This window comes from Ctenopharyngodon idella, chromosome 5 (assembly GCF_019924925.1).
Source record: "Ctenopharyngodon idella isolate HZGC_01 chromosome 5, HZGC01, whole genome shotgun sequence".
In the NCBI taxonomy this organism is placed as follows: domain Eukaryota; kingdom Metazoa; phylum Chordata; class Actinopteri; order Cypriniformes; family Xenocyprididae; genus Ctenopharyngodon; species Ctenopharyngodon idella.
Genome location: NC_067224.1, coordinates 43,092,649 through 43,120,035, shown reverse-complemented (window position 1 = coordinate 43,120,035; position 27,387 = coordinate 43,092,649). Strand labels below are relative to the sequence as shown.

Sequence of the window (27,387 nt, the reverse complement as noted above, 5' to 3'; positions counted from 1 at the left end):
CCGTTACAGTAGCATCAAGCTGAATTCCAGTATTTTTGTTTGAATGTCTGACTGGGACATGAAATCATTGATTCAGCCAACGAGGTGAGTTTGGGGCGGGGCTACCCGTTATTTAATGGGGGGAGTGTTTGAAACCTGCTTGAGGTCAAATGAAAGTTCTCAGATCTGATAATTGCTTTGGATCCAGAGGTGTAAAGTCCAGGTTCAGAAAGTAAAAGTCCTCCTCAGTATTTTGTTCCAATCACCTGGATTTGCTAATTGGCACAGTTTCTCACATAGATATACATAATAAAGGCTAGATGTCTCGTCCGCGCTGCTGGCCAATGGAGGTCGACGTCCGCACATGGCGGCCATCTTGTAACAGTCAGCTCGCTCACTCGTAACATTGTGTTTTAATGGAGCATGTACTTTTTAAATAACCATAACTTGCTCAATTTTCTACCGATTTTCAAACTGTTTGGTTTGTTATAAACATCAGAGATGTACTTATGACACTGCATACTTATGAATAATTATACCCATGGACTTCCATATGAAAATTACATTGAACAGAACAGATAGGTGCAATGAATATACACACGCACAAGGTATTTATGTTAAATCAATATATAGGCTACTAAAACTCAGTGTACAGAATGGCAACATGATATATATATATATAATATATATATATATATATATATATATATATATATATACACACTTTTATAATATGAATATTACTAATATAATAAAATAATTTGAATTATTACATGTTTATTTTAACTTCTTCAGGGTTGGGCCATTTACTAGGCTTTTCCCCTCGACATTGCACTGTGCCTAAAAAAAAAGAGATCAGAGATCACTGTTCCAAAAAAAAAAAAAAAAAAGGTGTCCAAAAGAAACATTCTGCGATTGTGTAAACAAACTTGTAAAAAGCTTTGGGTCAACAACAATCTTGTGGTCTCAGCCTTGCGCAAGTAGCCGCGATACACAACTATGCTGCACGATTAAGTCATTTTTTGAAAAGAAAAGCTGCAATTTCAACATGTTCAAGCATCCAGAATTATAGCCACGTTAATAACATTTGAAACCAAACCATTTGTAAATCCGTCAAGATTTCAGCAAGATAAGAGTATTTGTGTTCATGCCGATCACTCACCTTACATCAGCTACCACAGAGTCCGCCAGAAAGCTTGCCTGTGACAAGATGGCCGCCGGTGATGACGTTAGAGACTCCGCTGTAAGACATCTAGCCTTTATTATGTACATCTATGGTTTCTCAGCCAAGAGGTAGAACTAATTAGTGAAATCAGCTGGCTGAGTTCTGTTGGAATAAACATATGGCAGGACTTTTACTTTCTGACCCCTGGACTTTACATCTCTGTTTGGATCAAATACTTGCCTATAACATCTATCATTGTCTATAACCACTGTCATTATGAGAGAGGATTCTTGGGAAAGAAAGTGATTCTGATACACACACAGAGAGAGAGAGAGAGAGCGAGAGAGAGAGAGAGGGCAGCACCAAATACTGTATGTCCAAAATACTAGGTAAAATACAAGGTAAAAAAGGGTTATTATGAGGTTGTACACTGGAGCTCTGTATTGTCCAATCAGCAATCAGGACCACAACTATCAGAATTATAATAATGAGCATTTGTGCTGTTTGATATCAAATTATCAAAAAAAAAATATTAATCAGTATTTAATCAGTATTTATTGCTTAATGAACAGGTAAACATGCAGAAACATGTTTAACATATTAAACAGAAAAGTAACTTAATGATTGGCATATTGCTCTGTTGATTTTTCTGTTTTCATGCACATTCCACATGCTTCAAAAATGTGTCACCATTAAGTGTAACTGGAATTTACCAGCTACACTTTAAAAAAAAAAAAAAAAAAAAACAGTGAGGACTTTGCTGCCTTATTTCAGAACGCGGAACACCACTGATGTTTATTAGTCATTATTTGTGTATTTTTATGGCCAGATGAATCTGCTCCAGCAGATTGTCTTTGTTGTTTGAGATGTTTTTTCCAGCGACCTCCATAAGATTAGTGATCATCTGTATGTCGCTGTGAGGCCATTTACAGGTGCTATATGTTTCCCGCCAGACCTCAATTTTATCTGATAAAACAGTGACAGACTTAAATCAGAATAAAGTTAATAATTCAGTTTCCTTTCGAAAGAGAACTCACACTGCATCCTCTAGAGGACACTTTAGGGAATGCCTCCAGCATGACTGGTGTCTGAAGCACGTGTTTAAATGCGACAATGTCATTGGCCGATGACAGTCCATGACATCACTACTGGTGCAATGAGTATGAAAGGGCACCTGCATTAGACGTCATAAATTTATTTTGTTTTAAGGATCTGTTTGTTTGCATATGTGGGAACATGAATATCATGAAGAAACACTCTGCTAAGCTTTTCAGGAAGAATGTGCATCTGTACTCTCTGTGCATGAGTGAGGAGAACATGCACTTAGTTTTCGAGGGAACCGAATGCACGCATTGTGAGGATTTCTCAATGAAAAGCTCCATTCGCACGTCTCTATTCTCAGCCGCCTACCCCAGAAGCTGGGATTTAAGCAGGCGGCTTCTTTATGAGCCTTTAAATTAGAGCTATTTGCTGAGGCTTCCGCTCTCCTGAGCTCCACCTAGACAGAGACACTAGACAGAGACAAGCGTGTCAGCTCTCTGTGGGCCACTGTGATAAGCTGTCTTTAAGGTTAAGCATAGGTTGGCCTACTCTCACTCAACAGAGTAGTTCGGCTGGGGCTTCCGCTCACCTGAGCTCCATTTACACAGTGACATCAAGCATGTTGGCTCTTTGTGGGCCGCCTTGGTAACATGTCTTTAAGGTTGAGTGCGGTTTGGCCTCCTCTCACTATAGAGAATTGTTTGGTTTAGGCTTCCGCTCACCTGAGCTCCATCTAGACCACATGTGTCAAACTCCAGGCCTGGAGGGCCGGTGTCCTGCAGAGTTTAGCTCCAGCCAGCTCAAAAATACCTGCCTGGAATTTTCTAGTAATCCTGAAGACCTTGATTAGCTGGTTCAGGTGTGTTTAATTGGGGCTTGATCTAAACTCTGCAGGACAGTGGCCCTCCAGGAACTGAGTCTGACTTCCCTGATCTAGACAGTGACATCAAGCGTGTCAGCTCTCTGTGGGTCGCTGTGATTAGCTGTCTATAAGGTTGACCATGGTTTGGCCTCCTCTCATTCTAGTGAGTGGTTGCATTCAAGGTTGCAGCTGCCTCTCCTTGATTTAGGGTTATATAAGCAGGTGGCTCCCTTGTGGTAATGAAGTCGTAGCTGCCTCCTCCAGAATTGGGGTCCCCTAAGCAGGAGGCTCCTTCATTTATCTAGAGGAAACTGCCTTCCCTGTTCCGGGTCCTTTTAATAGGCAGATTCCCTAGAATGCCAACTTTAACATATTCACAAGGTCGTAGCAGCCTCCCCTTATAGTGGGTTCTTAAGCAGGTGGCTCACTTGTGTTAGCAGTGAAGTAGAAACTGCCTCCCTCACTCAGGGCCCTCAAGCAGGCAGTTTCCTTGTGTGATCCAGAGATCAATAGCTTGGTTAAGCTGGACCTCTGTAAGCAGGGATTCTGCTCCCACAAGAGAACTCAAGATGATCCCCAGACTGCAGGGGCTATCATGGAGTGTACCATCCCCGTTACAGGGATGCCTTTTCTTGGTTCCAGCAGACTTTGGAGACTATAGCATTGCTAACACTTGGTTCTAGCTTACTCTAAGTTGGGGATCACAGTCTTGGGTGAGCATTTGAAAAGTGTTTTTTGCCTGAGCTTTGCATCCCTTCTCACTGGGTGCCTCTCATTTCTTATTTGTGCATCCTTTTTTCCTTCCCTCGCTTCATTTCCTCGCATCTTAGCTCCACCCCCTTAGGATGTGAGACAAGGATAAACCTGTGTATCCTAACTCATGACTCCTCAGGAAGCTTCCTCGCTTATCATTCCTTGCCTCCTCACGGTGCAGTTAGAGAATTGAGATGTCATTCAAGATGGCTGAGTTCGATCAGTGTCCGGGTCACAGGCTGGAGGACGGAGGAGCGAGGAAACGATTTGAGTATTCAATTTGAGTATTGAGAAGCACCCATTGCGTCTCTCTGCCATGCATCGGGCCTGCCTGTCTATGTCTCCTTCATACAAAGAAGCTGATGATGTCTAATACAGGTGCCCTTTCATAATTCCGCACCAGTAGTGATGTCATGGACTGTCGTCGGCCAATGACATTGTTGCATATAAACACGTGCTTCAGACACTAGTCAAGCTTGAGGCGTTCCCCAAAGTGTCCTCTAGAGGACACAGTGTCTCATTCCCCTTCTCAGGGAACCATGGTTACATGCGTAACCTAAGACATTTTATTCAGGACATTGTAAGACTTTAACTTACCTCCACAGTTGACGACATTAAAAAGAGGGATGTGGATCACGGTTGGAGTGTTTTGGCCTGTGAACACATAGAAGTCCTTCGGTTTCTTTACATCTTTACTGGGAATGTTGACCTCAGGGAAAGGGATGTTTAGTTTCCTACATGTCTCAGCAGCTTCCTTCACTGTCTGCAGTGAAAAAGCATCACAATATTGTTTAATTGAAAGGGTTAGACTGTTTAAATTTAAGTAGTTATTCACTGAAATTGTCAGAATGAAATCCCCCCTCCCCCCTTATCTGTTATTATCTGTTAATGTGTTTAAAATCCTGCACATTTTAGGTTAGTGCGAACTCTGGTGATGACTATGAATGTCATGAGGAAAAAAGCAGCAAGATCATTTTTTTTAAATCTCATGGTCTACAGAAGAAACAAGTCATGTGTTAGGAATGAAATGAGAAGGAGTAAATGATGATTTATATGGAATTTTTGTATTTTAATTAACTTCTCTAAGTGAATTCTCTGTGTGCATAATACCTTGAAAGGATCAGCCTCACTGAAGTCCAGTGAAATGATGAGGTCGATGTCTCTCTCTTTTCTCAGCACTGAGAAGTAGGGTGAGTTGAGCAACAGTCCAGCGTCTTCATAGTCTCTGGTCTCACTTTTCAGTAGAGTGGAGGGAACTGCTTCATCTGAGGGATCACAGCATTATTATATTATTCACAATGAATTTCCAGTTCACAGCATTCAGTGCTTGCTAAGGCAGCACATTTACTAAAATTGGATCGATACAGAGAAGATTTGCATGGCCCCTGCAAACGGATGACACGCAAATCTGTGAAGCGCTCTATATTTTGGGGCAGTTGTGGCCTAATGGTTAGAGAGTCAGACTTGTAACCTGAAGGTCGTGGATTTGTGTCTCAGTCAGTGCCGGTAGGAAATGTAGGTGGGGGAGTGAAAGAAAAGCGCTCTCTTCCCCTCTCATTACCTACAACTGAGCTCCGGGTGTGCGTTCACAGTATGTGTGTGTTCATTTGGATGGGTTCACTTGTGTGTTCACTTGGATGGGTGAAATGCAGAGCACAAATTCCGAGTATGGTACACCATACTTGGCTACACTACAAGTCACTTTCACTTTCAGTCAGTACCAGTCCATTTGAGTTTCTGTCCTCACCTTTCATGTTGTGGAGGAAGCTATAATTCCTGCCCCATTTCCACTGAGCCATGCATATGACAATCCTCATCAAAATATCTGTAAAACAGATACACAGTGGTTCTTAAATTCAGTATATTGGTTCTGATATTGTTTTATATTTTGTATATGTTTTTAGTTGGCTATATGGTTCTTTGGAGAAAAAGTTTTTGATGTTTCATTATAGTTTATTCAGCTTTAAAGTACATCATTGAATGTCTAAACATTCTTCTGTGGCATCAGTCTGTTAAAACAGTTGTTTTGTTGGAAGCTTTATGGAATCTTGGAGTAAAGCATGCTCATTTGAAAATCTGGCTTGAAAATCAAAAATGAAGTACATTATCAGAGGTGTCAAGTAACGAAGTACAAATACTTTGTTACCTTACTTAAGTAGAAATTTTGGGTATCTATACTTTACTGGAGTAATTATTTTTCAGCCAACTTTTTACTTCTACTCCTTACATTTTCACGCAGTTATCTGTACTTTCTACTCCTTACATTTTAAAAATAGCCTCGTTACTCCTATTTCATTTCGGCTTGTTTTCATTCCGCTTGTCATCATTCAAAAAACAAAACAAAAACCTATCCAGATAAATCACGCCATCTGGATAGAGTGAATTTGATTGTGGTTGGATGAGAAGTATAAACATATACCATTCCGACACCCTATTGGTTTGTACGCGATCCGTCACCTGCACATGACACAAATCCTCCAGCAAGGAGGACATAGCCAGTGCTGGGGTCGTTACTCAAAAAAGATTATTTCTTAAAAGTTATTATTTCTCCACTACTGGCACATTTATCAAACGGGTGCTTTCTCTTCGTCCTCCGCAAATTAAGCTACAGTAGGTAGTTCGGTAGAGAGATGTTTGAATAAATTAGTGTTTGCGATTGACAATGTTGTGATAAGTAGGCTATACGAACTTTGTAACTCGTTACCCCCAACACTGGACATAGCAGACGTATGTAGCCAAGTACGAAGATGTCCGTGGCAGAGACTCAAGAAGAGAACTCGAGCGAAATGTCCCAACCAAGCACCAGCGAGGAGGTTGGTAGAAACAGGTAGCCTAGTGCATCCCAAATTTTTCAACATTAACATTTTAATATAACATTATAATCATTATGGCCTTTAGAAAAATGTTTTTTTTGTGGAGGTTGGGTAGTGCACAATAGGTGCGGCCTAAGTTTTGTCCTTAATGGCATTTTTTCCTTACATTACTTTTACTTTACTACATTACTTAAGTAGTTTTGAAACCAGTACTTTTACACTTTTACTTGAGTAAAAAGCTTGAGTTGATACTTCAACTTCTACAGAAGTCTTTTTAAACCCTAGTATCTATACTTCTACCTGAGTAATGAATGTGAATACTTTTGACGCCAGTGTACATTATACAAATCATCACATTGTAAAGACAGTTCAACCTACTTCCATGTTGCTGGGCACTGAAGCAATGATTCAAATCATTACACACATCCTCAGTGTATTGTTTCATATACTGTTTTGCTGCTTTTTTATCAGTGAGATTCAGTTTTCTTGCTTGAAAAACCATCTGACGTTTGCCTCCAGTGAGCGCTGTAAAAAGAGGGGAACATGTATATGATTGAGTTCTTGTCATCTTGTGTATCTTGTATCTAGTTTGTGTAGCTTGTAGTTTGTTTTACTGTTTAAATGTAGCTGTAAATGTAACATTTTCTAGCACACTCTAGGAAAATCTTACTGTTCAGATTTGTTCTGATGGATTCATCGAGAGCAGATGGATCTTTGCCATTCAAAACCGAGAGATTCATGTCCACGAGATCCATGAGCAACTGATAACATTCGTCCTCAGGAAGAGGTTTTGGATCTTCTGAAGAAAACACACATTGAACAATCATGAACACAGTGCAACATGTCTTGAATGCAAGTGCTTTCCATCCCCAAATTTATGACATTCAGATATCAGGTGGTGATAATCATCATTATAGCTCATTTTATTTTTCATCATTAAATAGTTTAACTTTTTATTTATCAACAAGTAGCATGAACAGATCACTAGACACAAAAGATAGGTCAACTTGTCAATAAATAAAAGTAATAAGAAATGCTTTACCTTTCCTCATTTTCTTACACCTCTTCATTTGTGTTTTACATGCAGGTCTTAAAAAATTTAAGGAATCTGGGGGGAAAGGATCAAATGGAGTTAAAGTTCACATGATAATGAAATGACTGTCAGCTTTAGGCAGAACTGAATCTTGAGAACAAATGAAGTTGCACCTTTTATTTTTTCCCAGAGGAATTTCTTGTTCTCGTCTCCATCAGCTAAAACGCTGCAACACAGAGCTGCAGAAAACACATTTAAGTTTAAAAGTGTATACAATAAACAAAAATGTATCTTTTTAAAAATAAAATGTGCAATACAAACATGCATAAAGTTGTCATTTCAGCTGTTATTGTGAAGCAAAAATGATCTTTCCTTTAAATCACTGTGTAATGAGAAGATTTATGTTGAAAAGCAGTTTTTTTATTATTATTATTATTTTTCAGCATTACTAATTGTAATATTTATATTTCAGTTTTGACAGACCTGATCTCCAGATCAATACACATCCCAGAGACTATTGATCTATTTTACTGTATTCTCTAATTCAGTTCAATGTACAGTTTATTATGGAGAATCTGTAGAATGTAAGTAAAATATTATAAATATTAATAAACTCTCCTTTAAAACACAGTTTGTTACCTTGCAGGTACAGCATGTCAATTTCAGGCTGGTTCTTGGTCTTACAGCCATTTTCAAACTTGCTGCCAAAGCTGGAGGTTTTCACAAACGCTCCAGTGAGAGAATAACCTGCTTCATGTGGAGTGATCTCAAACCAGGGGTCTGTGGACAGAAACACGTTCATATAACAGCTGAAACAAACACATTAACTCTGTCTTTCTTTCTCTCACACACAAACACAAACCTCCATCTTTGCTCTGTTTGCATTCCTTGTCGATCACTGTGTAGATGGGAAACGGGTCTTTACTGTGCTGCTTCCACTGATCTGTGAGTTTGTGCTCATCTATCTGAAGAGAAAAAAATATTTCTGCTGCTGTTATTAATCATGTTGGTGTAGGAGAGACATGGGACAATTTCTTCAGTTACAAACAAGCTCAAGTGAAAAGTGGAAAACACCTTCTATAAGAAATGTTTATAAATCTCAGATTTTCACTATGGTCTTAGACTTTTGAACAGCACTGCATGTAGATTAGCAGTTTGTAATCAGAAGAATGTTACAGTGTTGTTTCCCATGTGCTTCAGGTTCCTTGCTGTGCCATAATCAACTCTCATATCAATACTAAAAATATAGCACTTTTTAAGTCTGAACGAGAGCACCTCATTAAGATCATTGAGGGTTGTGGTATGTGGCACAGACCTCGTTCACATATGTCGTGATGACTATCGCTGCAAAGACGTCAGTCAAGCTGAATATTTCTTCGTCTTTTTCATAGTAATATTTCTTCAGTTTGGCATATGCATCTGTCCAGCTGACTCCAGGACCGCTGAGTCTCTGGATGATCTTCTCTTTCACAGTCTCTAGTTTGGTGGACCAGTCTGATTCCTGATATAAGGAGGCCATACACCTTCAGAGAAAGAACATATGCTCTCATTACAAATTTGTGTGTGTGTGTGTGTGTGTGTGTGTTGTCTCTGAGGGTTTTTACCAGGTGGATCCAGAGACTCCGCTCAGATAAAGGACACAGTCCAGAAGACCTGTTTTCTGGAGCTGAACCAGGGATCCCAGCAAACCCACCATGGCTCTTTGTCCTCCTCCAGATCCCAGTAAGGCAATGTTTGGCACTTCATCCTGAAACACAGATTGATTTAGCAAACATTTGATGTTCACCATATACAACATCTTTTGGAAATAGCCAGACAGATATATTAAGTGTAAGATGTTTTACCTGACTGAAGTGTATCTTAAGTTTATTCAAACTTTGTAGAACAGCGTTTCTCCTTCTGGCTACAAACTCCTCCTCGTTCTCGTTCAGAGAGTGTTTGATTCTCACCTCACTGCAGAGACAGACAGACAGACCAGTGCTGAATTTAAAATCACATACTGCTATAACCCAGTTTGTAAACCAATTTGAATTATGATGCAGTACAGTATATAATAGAGTGCACAGCTAAATCTAAATCTGAGCAGAATTACCTTTTCTGGGGTTTGGATGCACTCATCTATAAAACAATGAAGTCAACATTAAAGTTAAAATCTATTTATTTATTAAATTCCAAAACTAAAAATGGAAAATCTATTGAAAATCTTTTGATCAACTTTACAGTTCTTCTGATAAAAATACGTCATACCTCAAATGTCAATTATTAAGCCACAGTTTTGTTTTTTTAAACGCAAGTTGGTAACTTTAAAACATGTACTCACTCTTCTTGTATAGTCTTGTAAAATCCCGAGACTTCACCAGTAGCAACACAGCAGCTGTCGACTCTCAGATTCGACTGAAGAGCCTCTTTTATAGGACTCTGAAAGTCTAGATAACATCATGAGAGGTGGATATGGAGGTGATAAAGTTCCAGAGAACAGAAAATGTTTTCCATGTAATTTCTTTACATCTGGGTGGTCTAAATCCATAGAGAAAAGCTAATATGTGTTTAAACTATATGGAGGGTGTTCAGGGGTGAGCAGATAGTTTTCAAATCACAGACCCGTACAAATTAAATCAGAAACAGATACAATTATATTCAAAATTAAATTCCCAAGCGAAAAAGACTTTTTTGGCTGGTTTTGCTGTGATGTGGAATTATAACCTCTGCATCTGAATAAACTAGAGTGTGAAAGTTGTGTTTTACAATTCTTCTCAATTGATTTGACACTTCTCCACACTCAAATCACTGCTCTTGAAACAATTAACACTTTGTAATTGTCCTAAACAGATTGTAAGTTTTCATTCATTTCATAGAAATTACAAATCATATGCATAACTTTCTCAAAACATTAAATTCTCAAATGTGTTCGCAACTGCACAGCCAAACAAAATTGTAATATGTCAGGGGGGAAAAAACAAACATTTGCAGCTCTTTTTATTGATTTTACAAAACTCCATCCCATCTGGGGTTACTCCAGGACCCATACAAATGATTGGTTATGGATCAGCAGTGTATTTGATTTCTTAGCCAATTAAAAGCAAGAGATAATAAAAAATAAAACCTGTTAATTAGACAAAGGTCAGAAAAAAACTGCTATTACATTTGACATTTCTGTCCTCACTTCTGAAATGATTTGTTAATTGTTTTGACAGCAGTGACCTGAGTTTGGAGAAATGTGTCAAATCGATTGAGAAAAATAGTTGATTTTCTAAACGTCCACATATTCAAACCTGCCCATATAGTTGAAGAAACACCTGTAAACTCATTCACATAGCCTCAAATAATAATGCATATTAATAATAATAACAATAATTCATATAATATTCGTTTCTATAATGATTTTACTTGCTTGTGCATTCTTTTTTTTATATTTTAGATGTATTTTGATTTTGTTGTGATTTTGTTTGGCTCTGCTGTATGACTGTGATGCCACTACCTTCCTCAGTTATGGTTAGATTTCACTTTTAATGCAGGTGTTTTTGGGATTGTGAACTAAAGCATTACATTCTGGGAAATCTGATAACAGGATTCAAAACATCTTAATAGGGCTGTTATAGTTCACTAAAAAAAAATCTTGAAATAAATAAAATAAACATTAACTGAAAAAAAAAAAATCAAATAAAATATAAAAAATTTAACATTTATCATTTTCATTTAGTTTAACTTGATGTACTAAAATAACAAACTAAAACTGATATAGAAATTAATAAAATACATACTGTAACTAATACAAATGATAAAAACTGGTACATCCACCATCCACATCCACCCTCTGTACTATCTCATCAAAAACTGCATTTCCCATAATCCATTGCCTGGACTCTTTATGTGTCATTACATTCAGCTGTGTCTTATTAAAGGGGGGGTCAAGTCAAGTCAAGTCACTTTTATTTATATAGCGCTTTTTACAATGCAGATTGTGTCAAAGCAGCTTTACAGTGATAACTGGTATATAATTTTGCCTGCACAGCAGCTCTTAAAGAAAATGCTGTCAATGTATGCAGATGCAAAGCACTGTTGAATATCAAATGTCAAATGTCAAGTGTCCCCAACTAAGCAAGCCAAAGGCGACAGCAGCAAGGAACCCAAACTCCATCAGGTGACATCAGGTGGCAGACAGGTGTTAAAATGGAGAAAAAAACCTTGGGAGAAACCAGGCTTAGTCGGGGGGCCAGTTCTCCTCTGGCTAACAGTGCTTTGTTACGATTCAGGTAGCTATCATAAGCCAGATAGGATCGCAACATTCAAAGTATATGCTATTTCATGCATTCTGACTTATTTACACTGTTAAAGAGTTGGATTCTCATGCTAAACATGGTCAAAGTTTCAAAAAATGAGTTGGACATGTCAGAGTATTTCTGTGCCAAATACACTCCTTGAGAGTTTCGTAAAGTTTCGTAAAGTTTTTTTCGAGTATGGCCCTGTATTACATAATAAAGGGCGGAATTCCTTTTAAGGGCACTTCTCCTGGAAGAGCGCTCACACACATCGGGTGCGTTTCCCAAAGCGAACTATGGTCACAAGTTCCGTCGTTACCAATAGAGTTCAATGGGACTTAACAACCATAGTTGGCTAATGAAGCTTTCGGGAAACGCACCCCAGAGCGAGAGAGCAAGAGCACGCCCATCAACGTGCTTCGTTCGGGTTACGGAAGTCATCGGCAGCGCTGCACAGGACTTGCTCAAGAAAGATTTGTCACTGTTTTTAGACCACAAGATCAACAATGTCACCAAAGAAGTGTGTTTTTGGTTGTGAGGGAAAGATAACCTTGTTTCCCAAAGAACCCAGCATTAAGTGGAGCTGAGAGATTTGTGCTCACGGTTGGGTGACCCAACTTGGGTTGTTTTTACTCCCAGCATTTTTTAGAGTGTCTCAATGATCCTAAAATAACACAGAGTGTAACACATTTTGTTTCAACATCTGTAACATCCAGCCGTTGATATTCCCGTATTTATCTGCTGCAAATATTGAGAAATAGCAGATTCCAATCTCAGTTGGAGGCACAGTCAGGTGTTGAATTTCTTTCCATTACATGGACACACAGTAAAATAGGACTCTTTGAATCGGATTTGTTCAGTGTGGATTAAGAACAACAGCAGAGAGAAAAAAAAAATGTCTAGGTGAGGGAGAGGAGTAGATGAAGGAGGAGAGGAGAACTTGGATCAGGACAAGGGAGAAGAAGAGGTATGGGAGAGGAGGAAGAACGTGTGCTGGATTGTGCATCTCTATGGTTTTCCCCCTTACACGTGTGGAACCTATGAAAGCTTATCTCTGCAATGAATAGAAAATAAAAAAGTTAATTGTGTCTTTTTACTTCACAATTCTGACTTTTTTCTCTCAATTCCTATAGTTTATATATCACAATTCTGAGAAAAAAAAAGTCAGAATTGTGAAATGTAAACTCATAATTGCAAAAATAAAACATAAAAAAATTTAATTGTAAGATAAAAAGTCACAATTACCTTTTATGCTTTTTTTATTCTGCGGCAGAAAAACAGCTTCCATAATAACCAAAGACCATGTATGTTGGATTTGTTGTTGATCAGTGGCAGCAATTTCATGTTTTCATTTCAGTAAAAGCTTCATACTACAACAACTTTACTACAATGATTCCACTACTACTGTTCCATATATGCAGAATATGCGGTCTGCGTAGGGCACTAGCTACCAAGGGGACACCATCCCACCCTCTATGCGGCACCATCAACATCACACACCCACCCCCAGAAAGAGATTTCAACGCTTGTTAGCAGATGTAAAAGACTGTAATTCAAAACACTGCTACAAAAACATCACACATTTTGTTTGCTCTTGCCAGGCAGTGCGGGAAAATGCCCTTGTGTGCCTTATATAACCCTGATAGACTCCACAGACACATCACCACAGGCATCCAGCATTGCTTCCAGGAAGTTTTTGTGTGTGTGTGTAGGGGTTGCGGTCATAGACTCTCCACCGCCATGCTCAATCAGATTCAGAAATGGGGAATATGCTGGCAAAAAAAAGAACAGTGAACCATGACAACTTATTGGGCCGGGCTCTGGCTGCCCTGGCTCCCCTTCCCTGTTGAAGAATGTTATTGAGCAGCTGATCTAGATATTAAAGTAGTTGTGCCATGTATGGACCTAGTTTGGCATGGCAGTGGAGGACGCCACAATTGCTGATGGCTGCACATGTGGCCAGGAACTTGTGTGACAACACGGTGACCAAGGATGTTGCACCCATTTTGCTCTGCTTCGTCAATGAAGGTGTACTCATGTGGGTCAGCCATGGCATCCAGCTCAAATATCCTCTACAGAAGTAAAAAAAAAAAAATGTTTTATTGTACTACTGCCTGGTCTTCAACTATTCGGGTTTGAATTCCCCTCAAACAGATGGCATTATTGGCAATTACCATATTCACCAGGGCAGTGTCCTGCTCAGCTGTGAGAAGTCTTCTCCTGCCTCCAATAGATGGCCACCTCTCAGTTCTGCAAAAATGAAATGACCATTACTGACTTGTACTGACTTACCATCCTGAAAGTACGGACAATTGATGCCAGCATGTAACGGCTTAGGTTCGGTTGCACTAGCTGTTCAGCTTCTCTCATAGTCCTCCCATGTATGAGCACATGATGAACTAAGGTGGCGCGGATTTCATCCGAGATTACTTGTCTTTGTCTTCCTCATCTTCGCTGTTGTCTTGCAACCTCAGCATTGTTAGGATCCATTGTTTCAAAGCGCACAGACATTGGTGCTATTTATTGACCCTGCAATTCTGATTCGTGTGTCAACAATTTTGGGTCTTAGTGTTTGCACCTGGAGAAAGGTGTGCTCCTTGAGTTTATTGTGATGACTTGAGTTAATTATATTGAGAGCATGTGTTTGCTGAATGAACATATAGTGTAATGGGTGATTTATTTGGCCACTTTTGTGTAAGTTTCTATTACACAGAAAGAAAAAAAAAACTATAACAAAGGGATGTTATAGTTTGTTAAAATTGCTTACACTCAATTTCTGAAACTATGGCTCCATTTCTCGAAGCTCTACACACAAAACCACAAAACATGCACACAACATGCAAAACATCACACATCTCTTGCAAAAGCAAACACTTCATTCAAAATTATTTTAACTCTTCTAAAAATGGTGTTTTTGTATAGTAACTCTGTAAGACGAAATACGCTATATCTACTCCATAAAATTTTGGCAACAGATTACAAGCAATATTATTAATTAAATTCAACAAATAGAATTGAGTTAGAATTAATCAAATGAATTCCTTAGATGTCAACCATTTAAAACGAGTAAAATTTAAACAAAAATATCTGAATAACAGACAGACGTCAAAGATCAATTAAGAACTCTTTATTTTTTATTGCCAACATTGAAGACACCTGATGATAACAAGCAGAATCACTGAAGCAAAGAGAAACACAAGGTTTAGATGTCGATGTTGATTTTATTGAAAATGTTTGGTCACTATTATGGTGATCAGTGTTTCATTTAGTTGGCCAGTTTGACTCTTTGCTTTTTATTTCAGTTTGTGGGTTTTTGTCATAGTGTTTGCTAATTTTACACATTTTAAATGGTTGACTTTTAAGGAATTAATTTGATTAATTCTAACTCAATTTTTATATGTTGAATTTAATTAATATTATTGCTTGTAATCTGTTGCTACAATTTTATTGAGTAGATAGAGTGTATTACTTTTTACAGTGTACACACAAACCATCAAATGATGAGCTATGAACACATCAAACTATATATGCATGTGACAAATGTAAAACACTACTATCTTGTGACTTTTGCTTGTTCAGTGTGCAGTGTGCAGGAGTTTGTCACATGTACATATATGTGCACAAATACACAGTTTTTACAGTACATATGCACAGTTGTTGCAGAATTGATGAATTTTACAGTTATTAAACTGAATTGAATCAACACTGTACTGACTTTATTGGCTTTTGAATTTGAATTTGTTACTATTGTGAAGTCACCTTGAAACAATATGTATTGTATAAAGCATATTCAGTATATATTTACAAAAAAAGCAGAAATGAAAGGCTGAAAAAATTTGTTTCTCAGAACATTGAGTTTTGATTTCTAAGTGATCAAATTAGGTATATTTACACTATAAACAGAAATGCAAGATGGTAAAAATTAATTATTTCTTTCTCAAAACAATGAGTTTTTATTTCTAAGTGAACAAATTATGTGTAAGTGTTTTCACACATGATCGTTGGGTGTAGGTAATCGGGAAATGATTGTGGCATTTACAGTTTACTTTTTCAAAACTCTTCACACAGTGAGCACAACAGAAATCTCTGTGGGTTAAACTGTGGATTATTTATCATTGCTTTGGCACAAAACGCATTCAATGACTACATCTTTCAAATTACATTAATTCTTTTCTCACTCAGACACAACAACTGCCAAAACTCTTTGTACGTACAGGCCAATTTGCACATGCTTACATACTGTTTTCAAAACTGTTAAACTAAAGTTCAAAACAATAACATAATACAAAACTGAATAAGACAGAAATTTGCTACATTTCTACAGTAATACAGTTATGAAATATATTCTGAATCTAAAAAAAATCAAATACTATCAAAACAACTAGATGAAACTGAACACCTACACAAGCATTAGTCTTTCAGTTTCATTACCATCAATTCAAAAGGGGAAACTTAGGAATAATTTTGTTATGTAATGTAAACATGGACCATGTAACATAAACTGCAGTGAATTATAAGCAGTAGAGAGTGTCATTCTTGTTTTGTAAAGAAATTTTAAAAAAGAAAACATTGTATAATGCTAACTGATGTTAGTGTTTTTAGGTCGATGTTTTATGAGTGACAAAGTGTGTTTGCTCAGTGAAAACCTTTGCTAGAGTTCTGGAAGAATGAGTTGATTTGAGACATGTATGAAGTGTTTTGGTAGATTTAGTGCATTTTGAATGTGAAGTTAACCTCTGTGCCAAGATGAAAGTTGGTTAGGAGAACTGTGTGAAGAGTTTTGAAAAAGTGACCTAAGTATTGAGAAATGTGTCCTAGCGATTGTAAAAAACTAATGCTCTGAATCAAGCTAATAAACTTTTGTAGAGTTGGTGTAGTATTTTAATACGTTTCGTGGGACATTGATTTATTGTTTATTACAATTGCTAACAAGCGATTACCAACACTTATAAAGTATTTTGTCTAAACTCTTAACACAGCAACACACCTACATCACACAATTAGACAAATAGTTAATTTTCTGGCCTCTCTCTACATTTCAAAATGCTAAAAACCTTTCTCTACATATACTAACTCTATCAAAACACAGCAAACCTGATTCAAAAATCGAGTCGTTCTGTCAAAACACTAGCACTAGTTTTCTATCCAACATGAACATATAGACAATCAAAGTGCAATGACTGTCAAAATACTAACAGTTGATGGCATTATGAACACGGCATTACTTGTCATGTAATGCCAGAAATATGAAATCCATAGTTTTTAAAATTCAGTTTCCTTTTGTAAGCCATTCTACATTTTTGGTTGAGTGTTGAATGTGTCACATGCTATCTAAAAGTGAATGAGGCATTACTTTATATAATGTACAGTTTAAAAAAAGAAGAAGAAAGTAACAGAATTGCTCAGGGCAGACACTGGTCAAATGGATCCCCTATGCAGAAATCTCTTTCTGGGGGTGGGTGTGTGGTGTTGATGGTGCCCCATAGAGGGTGGGATGGTGTCCCCTTGGTAGTTAGTGCCCTGTACCACATATTTTGCAAATATGGAAGTGGTAGTGGAATCATTGTAGTAAAATCGTTGTAGTATGAAACTTTTATTGAAATGAAAACATGAAATTGCTGCCACTGATCAACAACAAATATGGAGTGTTCTCTTCCAAACAGTTAGATAAAGATTTAAATGATAAGAAACGATATAACAAAAAGTAGAAAATTGTTGATCTTGGAAAGTCTCTAGGGGGCATGAAGTTTACATAAGGTGACATAAAACACACACATGCTGTACGCTCAAGTGTAGTGTATACCACATCCTGTAAAGATGATGTATGTTGCATTATGTGTGTGGGTGAACATGGGTTGGGGAACAGAAGCGTTATTGTGTGCAACTGCCAAAAAAAATGAAGACAAGTTAGGAAATAAATGTCTAGCAAGGTAGAAATCTGATAAAATATACAATAAAAAAATGTGTATTGCTTGAGCCATTGACGCAAACAGGAAATGCATTGACGCAACTAAAAAAGGTGATAGATGCAAGTAACAGTAACTGACCCACGCAGGTAATATGTGAACGCAAATAGAAGCAACATGTCCGTAAATGAAGAGATAATGTGCATCAAAAGTCAATATAAAAACAGGGGCCCTTAGAGCTCTCTAGAAGATCTGATGAAGAGAGAAAGAGCATACAAGCCAGCGGAAACCAGTTCGAGACCACAACCCTCAGAAGATCAAAGAAGACACCTGATTTCCTTAGAGAGAACATACTGAGTACAGAAGAGGGTAAGCTTTAAAATGTAATTGTTTATTCTGCTTATGAAACTTCTAGCTTAGCTGGCATAGAGTGGTGTATTTAGCTTTTGCCTTTGCAAGAAATAATAAAATGAGAATGAGGACTGCCCTCAAACTCTGATAGTGTTGTCTCAGTCTGTTTATTGTTGTAGATTGAGAATCCATTTGGGGTATCGGAAGTTAACTGTCTGAAAAAGATAGATTTTTATAAAGTTATTCCGATGGACTTTATAAAGTCAAAAGCATAGCTGTCCTCTGAGGGCGAAGAGCCAGCTGTGGTGCACTGAACGGATGGTTAACACACCCCACCCAGGTAGGCATAGTTGATATCTGAACCGAAAGCCTAGGGGGTAAGGTAGTGATCAGACCCTGAGATAATATAATCTAAGAAGAAAATATTGTACACCTACCTGAAGACTCCTGAATCTATAAAAGTAAACCTTTTACAGGAGCTGAGTAATATGAATAGAGGAAGTGGCTTGTGACCAAGATGTGTTTCGTGGTCGCGGTAGAAACCACCCAGTGGGTGACGGGGCACAACAGTCATCAAAGGCATTCATGTTTAAATAAAAACACAACACTAGTTGAAGTTTCTCAAAGTTACCTCTCGAAAAGTAGCCTTTCAATTAATTTAGATGTACTGTAGGTAACGGTGCCTGAAGAGACGAGTTCAGTTCACTTAGTTTTGTGAAGTTGAGGGATCGACATCCTATTCATTGTGGCCATAAGTTTTTCTCTCTTTTTTGAGGGAAAAAAAAAAATTCCTGTAAATTCTCTTCACAGGAATTTAACAAGAGGGCGCCAAAGTCCAAAAAAAATATTACAATTAAAACAGTTTAAATATAGATGTTAAATAAAATTATTATTTATAATAAATTTATTATCAGTATTTACATTTTACAATTTATGTTTCAATCAAATGTTTAGTGATTATCTGTGCCATGAATTTTTAATTTAATAATCTAATAATTGTATTTTATAATCCGATGCCAATAATTTGTATGTGTTCAGTGACCTAAAGTTTTATGTGATTATGGAAACAGCCACAAGAACATTAATGTTGACTTCATTGTTTTATAGATGAGTGCATCCAAACCCCAGGAAAGGTAATTCTGCTCAGATTTCTAAAATGGAAGCTGTGCACTTCATTATATCACCTATAAGTACTGAACTGCATTTTACACAATTAAAGTCTATAACAAACTGGATAATTATCCGAATAAGACTTATTCTGTACTTTAACTTTAACTTAACTGTATTTAAATCTGAAATCAAAATAGCAGTATGTGATGTTAAATTCAGCACTGGTCTGTCTCTGCAGTGAGGTGAGAATCGAACACTCTCTGAATGAGAAGGAGGAGGAGTTTGTAGCCAAATGGAGAAAAGCTGTTCTACAAAGCCTGCAGAAGCTTCAGATTCACTGCAGTGAGGTAAAACCTTATTTATAGGCTACTTCATGTATCTTCCTGGCTATTCCTTTTTCTTACAAATTATGCTGTAACTGATAAACATCAAATGTTTGCAAAGTCAAACTGTGTGTGTTTCAGAATGAGGTGCCAAACGTTGCATTACTGGTTTCTGGAGGAGGACAATGAGCCATGGTGGGTTTGCTGGGATCCCTGGTTCAGCTCTTCTGGACTCCATCCTTTATCTGAGCGGAGTCTCTGGATCCACCTGGTATACAACAAACGCAAACACACTCACTCACACAGATGTGGTGAATGTCATAAATGAGAGTATGTTGTTCCTCTGAAGGTGTATGGCCTCCTTATATAAGGAACCAGACTGGTCCACCAAACTAGAGACTGTGAAAGACAAGATCATCAAGAGACTCAGCGGTCCTGGAGTCAACTGGACAGAAGCAGTTTCCAAACTGAAGAAATATTACTATGAGAAACATTGCTTCAGTTTGACTGACGTCTGGGCAGTGATGCTCGTCACGGATTATGTGAAAGAGGTCTGTGCCACATACCACAACCCTCAATGATGTATACAATCTTAATGAGGTGCTATATTTTAAGTAGGCAATTGATATGTATGACACACTTGGTTAAAAATATGATTTTGTAAGTCATAAATAAGAAACTTTCTCATGATTATGACTTAGTATCTGATTAATTGAGAAACTTGTAATAATGACTTATGTCATAATAATAAGAACATTTCTCATAATAATGGGAAATGTTCTCATAATAATGATTGACTTTCTCGTAATTATTAGCAGCACAAACGTCTCGGGTTACGACTGTAAGCCTGGTTCCCTGAGAACAGGGAATGAGACACTGCGTCCTGAGATGCTATTGAGGGAACGCCTCAGCGTGACTGGTATCTGAAGCATTTGTTAAATCACGGCAATGAGTCAGTCATAGTGCTTTCCAAACCCTTACAGCTTCTGCTCGAACCTGGACCTACAGAGCACTTCTTTTTCAAAGCACTATGGAGGCTGGGTACTCTACATAGGGTCCCTAATGAGAGGAGTACCTCCAGCTCTATCAAGAGCTGATCTACCAAGGGGGTTACAAGAATCTCATGACCTTTCAGATCAAACTCAGGGAGCAAGGTTCTCTATAGGACAATCCCCTCAAATGATGGAGTACTTACTACAGCACTAAAAATCTGATCTACCAGGGAGGTCTCATGAAAGTCCTTCGATCCTCTGACCAGACTCAGGGAGTGAAGTACTCTGCAGAATGACCCTCTAAACGAGGGGGGTAATACCTAGGCTGGACTGAGTAGAGTATCAACCAAGCTCTAGAGCTAGTACTAGGAAGGCTACTGTGAAGCCTGTGACATGATGCAACTCTAGGGAGCCAGGATACTGAATTAGCTGGAAGTGCTAAAAAACTAGCTCAACCCAGAGGATTGCCTTCAAGGTGGCCTGAGCAGGGCCAACTACTTGGTAGCGAAACTAGAACTCTAGGGCTAGTACCAGGGATATCAGATGATATCAGTCTGCGCCACTCTAGGGGACAAGGGGAGTACAGATCTTATGCAACTAGACTGTCGAGGAGGCCTTTATACAGGGCCTACTACTCCAGAATATCACGAGCATGGGCTCAGGGCTAATGCTTGAGCTCTAAGGGAGCGTACTCAACACCGTCCTGAATAGGAGGGAGTACTTAGTCAGCTCGACCTGAGCATCATTGGTATTGAACACAAGGGGCTTCAGAGCTCTGGGAGGACCCTGAACAAATAATAACTCTCGCTCCAAGACAGGTTGCTGCCTGAGCTAAGCTCTGGAGGAGTGGAGGCTTCACCGGGATGAAATTCCACTGAAGAGTCCTAGGATACTCAACCCCGTGACTTGATGGTTACAATCAAGGAGCTTTCACAGGAGAGCCTGCTCTAAAAGGCCACAAGCTAGATAATGCTACTAACCAAAGCTCTAGAGAGTGGAGGCTTCAGCATAGTGCTTGCCACTTTCGAGAGGAAGCCTAACAACGCCCAGAGGACATCCACAGAGGAGGCTTTCTAGGAAAAAGCCTGCAACACCTGGCTATTTGTCTGCTATTTGTCTACACCACTAGGGAACTGTAGCTCAGCATATCGCATTTTACTCTAGTACCAAGAGGAGTCCAGCTCAACCTAGGCAGATTGAGGAGGCCACAGGGCCTGCAACTCGCATTATTAGCCTAATGTAGAAGGCGACTCTGACGACTCTCACAGTTAGAAATGGCGTACCAGGATCACAAGCTGCCAGTCTTGGGCTGGAGAGGCTCTCCTTTAGGAGCAGACAACTCTGAGCTACTGCAGACAAGGAGATGCCTCTCCAGCCGCGAGATAGTTCGCAAACATCTCGTCTATAGGAGGCATTGACACGTATCCATGCTCATGCACCCCCTCTGCATCTGCATAATTTGCATGCTGATGTCCATGGATGTGGGTCAAATATGGATTCTCCCATGCCCTCTTGATCTCAGCGTGGAGATCAAGGGTAAAGGAAGGCTCATCATATGTGGGGCAGGGCGGCTGAGAGGGCTCAGATGCCTTCTTCACCCTCAGCAGCCGTCTCCTGCTCTTCCTGGCTTGACGCCAGCAGAGAGAGAGAGATAACACCTCTGTCTAACTCTTCAACAAGCTTCAGGCCCCCGCAATCTCAGCTCCTCTCAGTGAGAGGGACCGAACTGCTGGGTACAGATGGCTGTCCCTCTTCCCTCAGGAAAACTGACAAACAAGATTGGGGTTTCCTAAAGGGGAAAGTGCATGCAAACAGCTCTCTCAAGAACTGAGCATGCCCAAACAAATAACAAGTTGTGTGTGATCAAGTGTCAAAAAAGCTTTGAACACAAATCCACACACTGCTTGAAACATTTGCTTACCCAAGCCATTCTTACCTGATTTTGAACAATCGTGCTTCAAACAAACAGTACCTGAAGACGAAAAGAGTTGATGACATGTTCTCTAGGAGCCCATTATATTCCTCCTCGTCGCACTAGTATGATGTCATAGGCCAATAGGATTGCTGTGATTTAAAGGATTAGTTCACTTTCAAATAAAAATTACCCCAATATTTACTCACCCTCAAGCCATCCTAGGTGTATATGACTTTCTTCTTTCTGATGAACACAATCAGAGATATATTAATAAATATCTTGACACATCCGAGCTTTATAATGGCAGTGAGTGGGGTCAATGAGTCTGAGCTGAGGTTAATAAATGCCTTCTGAAGCGAAGCGATGCGTTTGTGTAAAAAAAATCCATATTTAACAAGTTATTAAGTAAAATATATAGCTTCCGCCAGGCCTTACGTATTCAATTTACGAAGGAAGTGAAAAACTCTCGCAGTTCAAAAAGCTTACGCTACGTCCTCCGCCTTCCCTATTCAACTTACGGAAAAAGCTTAAGTGACGCGATACCAGTTCCGTTTTTTTCGTAAGTTCAATACGGAAGGCGGTCTGGTGGATGGATGGACTTTCTTCAGCCATTATAAAGCTCAGATGCGTCAGGATATTTATTAATATATCTCTGGTTGTGTTCATCAGAAAGAAGAAAGTCACATACACCTAGAATGGCTTGAGGGTGAGTAAAGCTTGGGGTAATTTTCATTTTAAAGTGAGCTAATCCCTTAACAAATTCTTCAGATACCATCACACTGAGGCGTTCCCCCAATAGGATCTCAGGACGCAGTGCGAGTTCTCTTTCAAAAGTGACATCAGCTGGTCAAAGCTGTGTAAATGCGAGAACACAACAGGTTAATATAATTAAAGTAAACAACTGGATAAAATATTGATTTGAAATATTATATTAGCTCATTAAACACAAAGTTTCCACAAAGAAAAAAAGTTTCTAGCAGGAGGTTTTTACTTGAGCTTGTTTGTGACTGAAGAAATTGTCCCAGGTCTCCCATAAACTGACGTGATAAATTACAGCTGCAAAACTAATTTTTTTTTTTCTCTTCAGATAGATGAACACACACTCACAGACCATTGGGACCAGCAGAGTAAAGACCCGTTTCCCATCTACACAGTGATCGACAAACACTGCAAACAGAGCAAAGATGGAGGTTTGTGTTTGTGTGTGAGAAAGAGAGTTAATGTGTTTGTTTCAGCTGTTATATGAACGTGTTTCTGTCTGCAGACCCCTGGTTTGAGTTCACTCCACATGAAGCAGGTTATTCTCTGACTGGAGCGTTTGTGGACACCTCCAGCTTTGGCAGCAAGTTTGAAAATGGCTGTAAGATCAAGAACCAGCCTGAAAATGACATGCTGTACCTGCAAGGTAACAAACTCTGTTTAAAAGGAGAGTTTATTAATATTTATCATATCAGCTTACATTCTACAGATTCTCCATTACAAACTGTACATTGACCTGAATTAGAGAATACAGTAAAATAGATCAATAGTCTCTGGGATGTGTATTGATCTGGAGATCAGGTCTGTCAAAACTGAAATATAAATATTACAATTAGAAATGTTGAAAAATAATTTAAAAAGCAATTTCACCAATACATTGAGGTGCTGTTTTCCATTATAAACCTTCTCATTATACAGTGGTTTAAAGGAAAGTTCATTTTTGCTTCACAATAAGAGCTTAAATGATAACTTTATGCATCAGACTGTTTGTTTTATACATTATATTTAAAAAAAAAAAAAAAAAAAAAATTATACATTTTTGTTTATTGTATACACTTTTAGACTTAAATGTGTTTTCTGCAGCTCTGTGTGGCAGCGTTTTAGCTGATGGAGTCGAGGATAGGAAATTCCTCTGGGAACGAATAAAAGGTGCAACTTCATTTGTTCTCAAAATTCATTTCTGTCTAAAGCTGACAGTCATTTCATTATCATGTGAACTTTAACTCAATTTAAACCCCGTCCGCCAGATTTCTTTCTTCATTTCCTGCATAAAAGAGAAACAGGGATGTTTGGGGAAACGAGTAAAGGTAAAGCTTTTCTTACTGCTTTTATTTATTGACAAGTTGATCTACCTTTTGTGTCTAATGATCTGTTCATGAATACCTGCTAAAAAATTAAACTTTTTAAATGAAATAACTTCAGAGTGACTTTAATGATGAAAAATAAAAGTGAGCTATAATGATGATTATCACCTGAAAACACCTGATATCTGAATGTCATAAATTTGGGGATGGAAAGACATTTTGCATATATTCAGAAGATGAATGTTATCAGTTGCTCATGGATCTGGTGGACATGAATCTCTCTGTTTTGAATGACAAAGATCCGTCTGATCTCCATGAATCCATCAGAACAAAGTTGAACGGTAAGATTTTCCTAAGGTGTGCTAGAAAATGTATCATTAATGGCTTTTCAGCAATATTTAAACAAGCTAATTGATGAAACCATAAATATGGATACATTAACATGCAAAAACATCCAAAAAAAAACAACAACCACTAATTAACAAAAGATACACAAACTAGAATTATACAGATGACAAGAACTCAATCTGCACATTCCCCTCTTTTACAGCGCTCACTGGAGGCGAACATCACCTGGTTTTTCCAAAGAAAAAACTGAATCTCACTGATAAAGAAGCTGCAAAACAGTATATGAAACAATTCACTGAGGATGTGTGTAATGATTTGAGTCATTGCTTCAGTTTCTGGCCTTTTGGTAAATTGAACTGTCTTTACAATGTTAATTTGTATAATGTACTTCATATTTGATTTTCAAGCCAGATTAATGCATAAACCGAAACGTGTTGATTCCATAAAGCTTCCCCATTAGCACCAACAAAGACTGATGCCACAGAAAAACAATTAGACATCCAATGATGTACTTTAAAGCTGAAGAAACTATAATGAAACATCAAAAACTTTTCTCCAAAGAATGCATACTTGAAACCATTTACTGAATTGTGTATTTGTTTTACAGATATTTGGACAAGAATTTTCATATGCATGGATCAGTGGATCTGGGGCAGGAATTATAACTTCCTCCACAACATGAATGGTGAGAACAGAAACTCAGATGGACAGGTGTTAAATGGAAATTCATTGTGAATAATACTGTGTTATAATGCTGTAATCCCTCAGATGAAGCAGTGCCCTCCACTCTTCTGGAAAGTGAGAAGAGAGACTATGAAGACGCTGGACTGTTGCTGAACTCACCCTACTCCTCAGTGCTGAGAAAAGAGAGAGACATCGACCTCATCATTTCACTGGATTTCAGTGACGATGATGATCCTTTCACGGTATTATATGCACAGAGAATTCACTCATAGAAGTTCATTTAGAAATCATCATTTACTCCCTCTCATGTCGTTCCAAACCTGTGACTTGTTTCTTCTGTAGAACACAACAGGAGACTTTTTTAAAATAAAATCTTGCTGCTTTTTTCCTTATTGTAATGTTTGGGACTCGTAATGACAGAAATTAAAAGGAGAGAGGATGACTAGTTTCACAACATTACCAACACTATTTTATTCTCCTTTTCTTTTTTTTCCGTTCCTTCTCAACCAGAACATTGACTCTTGCAGCCTCTAGTGGGCTGGCCCAGTATTGCAGTCTATGAACATTAACACAGGACATAACATTCCCCTCTTTCTTTAGAAAATAATCTCTTAATAAGGGGATTATTCAGTCTAATTCAATTCATTTATGAATTCTGCCTTTAAACCATAAATGTACTTCTGGTATTTTATAACATATCAAATGAATAAAAACATGAACACTTTCAACAAATGTTTTCAATTCCCTTATTCTCTCTTCTTTTCTTTTCCCTTACTCAGCTACATAGTCTTTTAACCACACAGGAGGCTGTCTAGCTCGTGTACTCCTAACTGGATCAAGCACAACATTCTCAGTTCCAGGGTTAACCTGAGCATTCTCTAACGCAGTTTGAGTGTTTTCTGGAACCAGTGAGCTGCATTCCATTTCTTTCCATCGCTCAAGACATAAGTGCTTGGTCCCAGTTTCTTTGACAAAGGAACAGTGAACTTCCTTCCAGCCTTTGGTACATGCATTGGTTTTCTTACATGTACACGATTTGAAGGGCGGTGGTTTATCTCCACGTTTCAGATCCGTATAGTGTTTCATCAACTTGCTGCACACGGTCACATGTGCCCATTGACACTTCCTTTCCCTGAGCTTTTGTAGCTGACAGAGTGTTTAACTTTGTGTGCATCTTCCTCCCTCTGAACAGTTCAAATGGTGATACCCCTGTGGCTGTTGCATTTCAGCTACTTGCACACAGTCCTTTAAAACACTATTCCATCTTTCCACAGCACCGTTCGCTTGCGGCCAGTAAACACTGCAATGAATGTGTTTTATTCCTCTTTCAGCCAGGAAATCAGCAAATGCAGTAGAAGTCATCTGAGGACCAATACCTTTACAAAAATGCTACTATTCAGTCATGTATTCAGCTACAGTAAAGCTTTAATCAGGATAAAACCGTATATAGAAAGCTAACAAACAGCAGTAACATTTACAAGTGACAGCATATCTAAACACTTTGACACAAATATAAACGGAAATACTTACCATTCAGAAGCGTCCTTTAAAAACTGTGCTTGCAAAGGTTCTGCTTGACCCTCTTCATCATTACTGCTATCTGGGTCTGATTCGGGCTCAATGTGATACGGCAATATAGACGCCATTACTTACATTTCCACTGAAGCACATGTAACAACTAATGGTAAGGGGCGTGGCGTTTCCGGACGCTTCAGCGAATCACAAAACACTGGGCCAGCTAACGAATCTGAGCACATTGCGTATTTCTGAGGGAGTGGTATCATAGAAGC

General features: G+C 38.5%; 2 protein-coding genes and 1 non-coding gene across 7 annotated transcripts in view; 2 read left to right on the top strand and 1 right to left on the bottom strand.

Annotated features, from left to right (window-relative positions):
- LOC127513090 (cytosolic phospholipase A2 gamma-like) overlaps window positions 1-27,387 on the top strand; it is a 115,696-nt gene that overhangs the window by 66,524 nt on the left and 21,785 nt on the right. The window contains exon 2 of one of the 4 annotated variants that reach the window (XM_051894637.1): window positions 19,270-19,295. The exons of the other annotated variants lie outside the window; for them this stretch is intronic. Within the exon in view, the coding sequence (XP_051750597.1) occupies window positions 19,270-19,295 (26 nt within the window). The remainder of the gene's footprint in view (window positions 1-19,269; window positions 19,296-27,387) is intronic. 4 annotated transcript variants of the gene reach the window in all.
- On the bottom strand, window positions 90-10,020 carry LOC127513089 (cytosolic phospholipase A2 gamma-like). 2 transcript variants are annotated; one of them, XM_051894633.1, is made up of 15 exons: window positions 9,967-10,020; window positions 9,739-9,764; window positions 9,491-9,599; window positions 9,251-9,393; window positions 8,962-9,169; window positions 8,509-8,611; window positions 8,286-8,426; window positions 7,820-7,885; window positions 7,656-7,721; window positions 7,284-7,412; window positions 6,992-7,138; window positions 5,548-5,625; window positions 4,911-5,065; window positions 4,398-4,563; window positions 90-1,306 (listed from the first exon to the last, which is right to left on the bottom strand). In XM_051894633.1, the coding sequence occupies exons 2-15, from the start codon at window positions 9,762-9,764 to the stop codon at window positions 1,242-1,244; spliced, it is 1,602 nt and encodes a 533-aa protein (XP_051750593.1). In that variant the 5' UTR covers window positions 9,967-10,020; the 3' UTR covers window positions 90-1,241. The 2 variants fall into 2 exon arrangements, with proteins under 2 accessions (XP_051750593.1, XP_051750592.1); XM_051894632.1 differs by lacking the exon at window positions 90-1,306 and adding an exon at window positions 1,681-2,110.
- Window positions 5,124-5,230, top strand: LOC127513723 (U6 spliceosomal RNA). Its single transcript, XR_007930478.1, has one exon. It is a non-coding gene; the product is annotated as a U6 spliceosomal RNA (small nuclear RNA).

Coding starts and splice junctions, on each gene's coding strand:
- LOC127513089 (XM_051894632.1), bottom strand. CDS start 9,764: ATGAGTGCATCCAAACCCCAGAAAAG. Junction 9,394..9,490: donor TTAAGATACACTTCAGTCAG/GTAAAACATCTT, acceptor TCTGTGTTTCAG/GATGAAGTGCCAAACATTGC. Junction 2,111..4,397: donor TAATGTCGTCAACTGTGGAG/GTAAGTTAAAGT, acceptor CTGTTTTATCAG/ATAAAATTGAGGTCTGGCGG.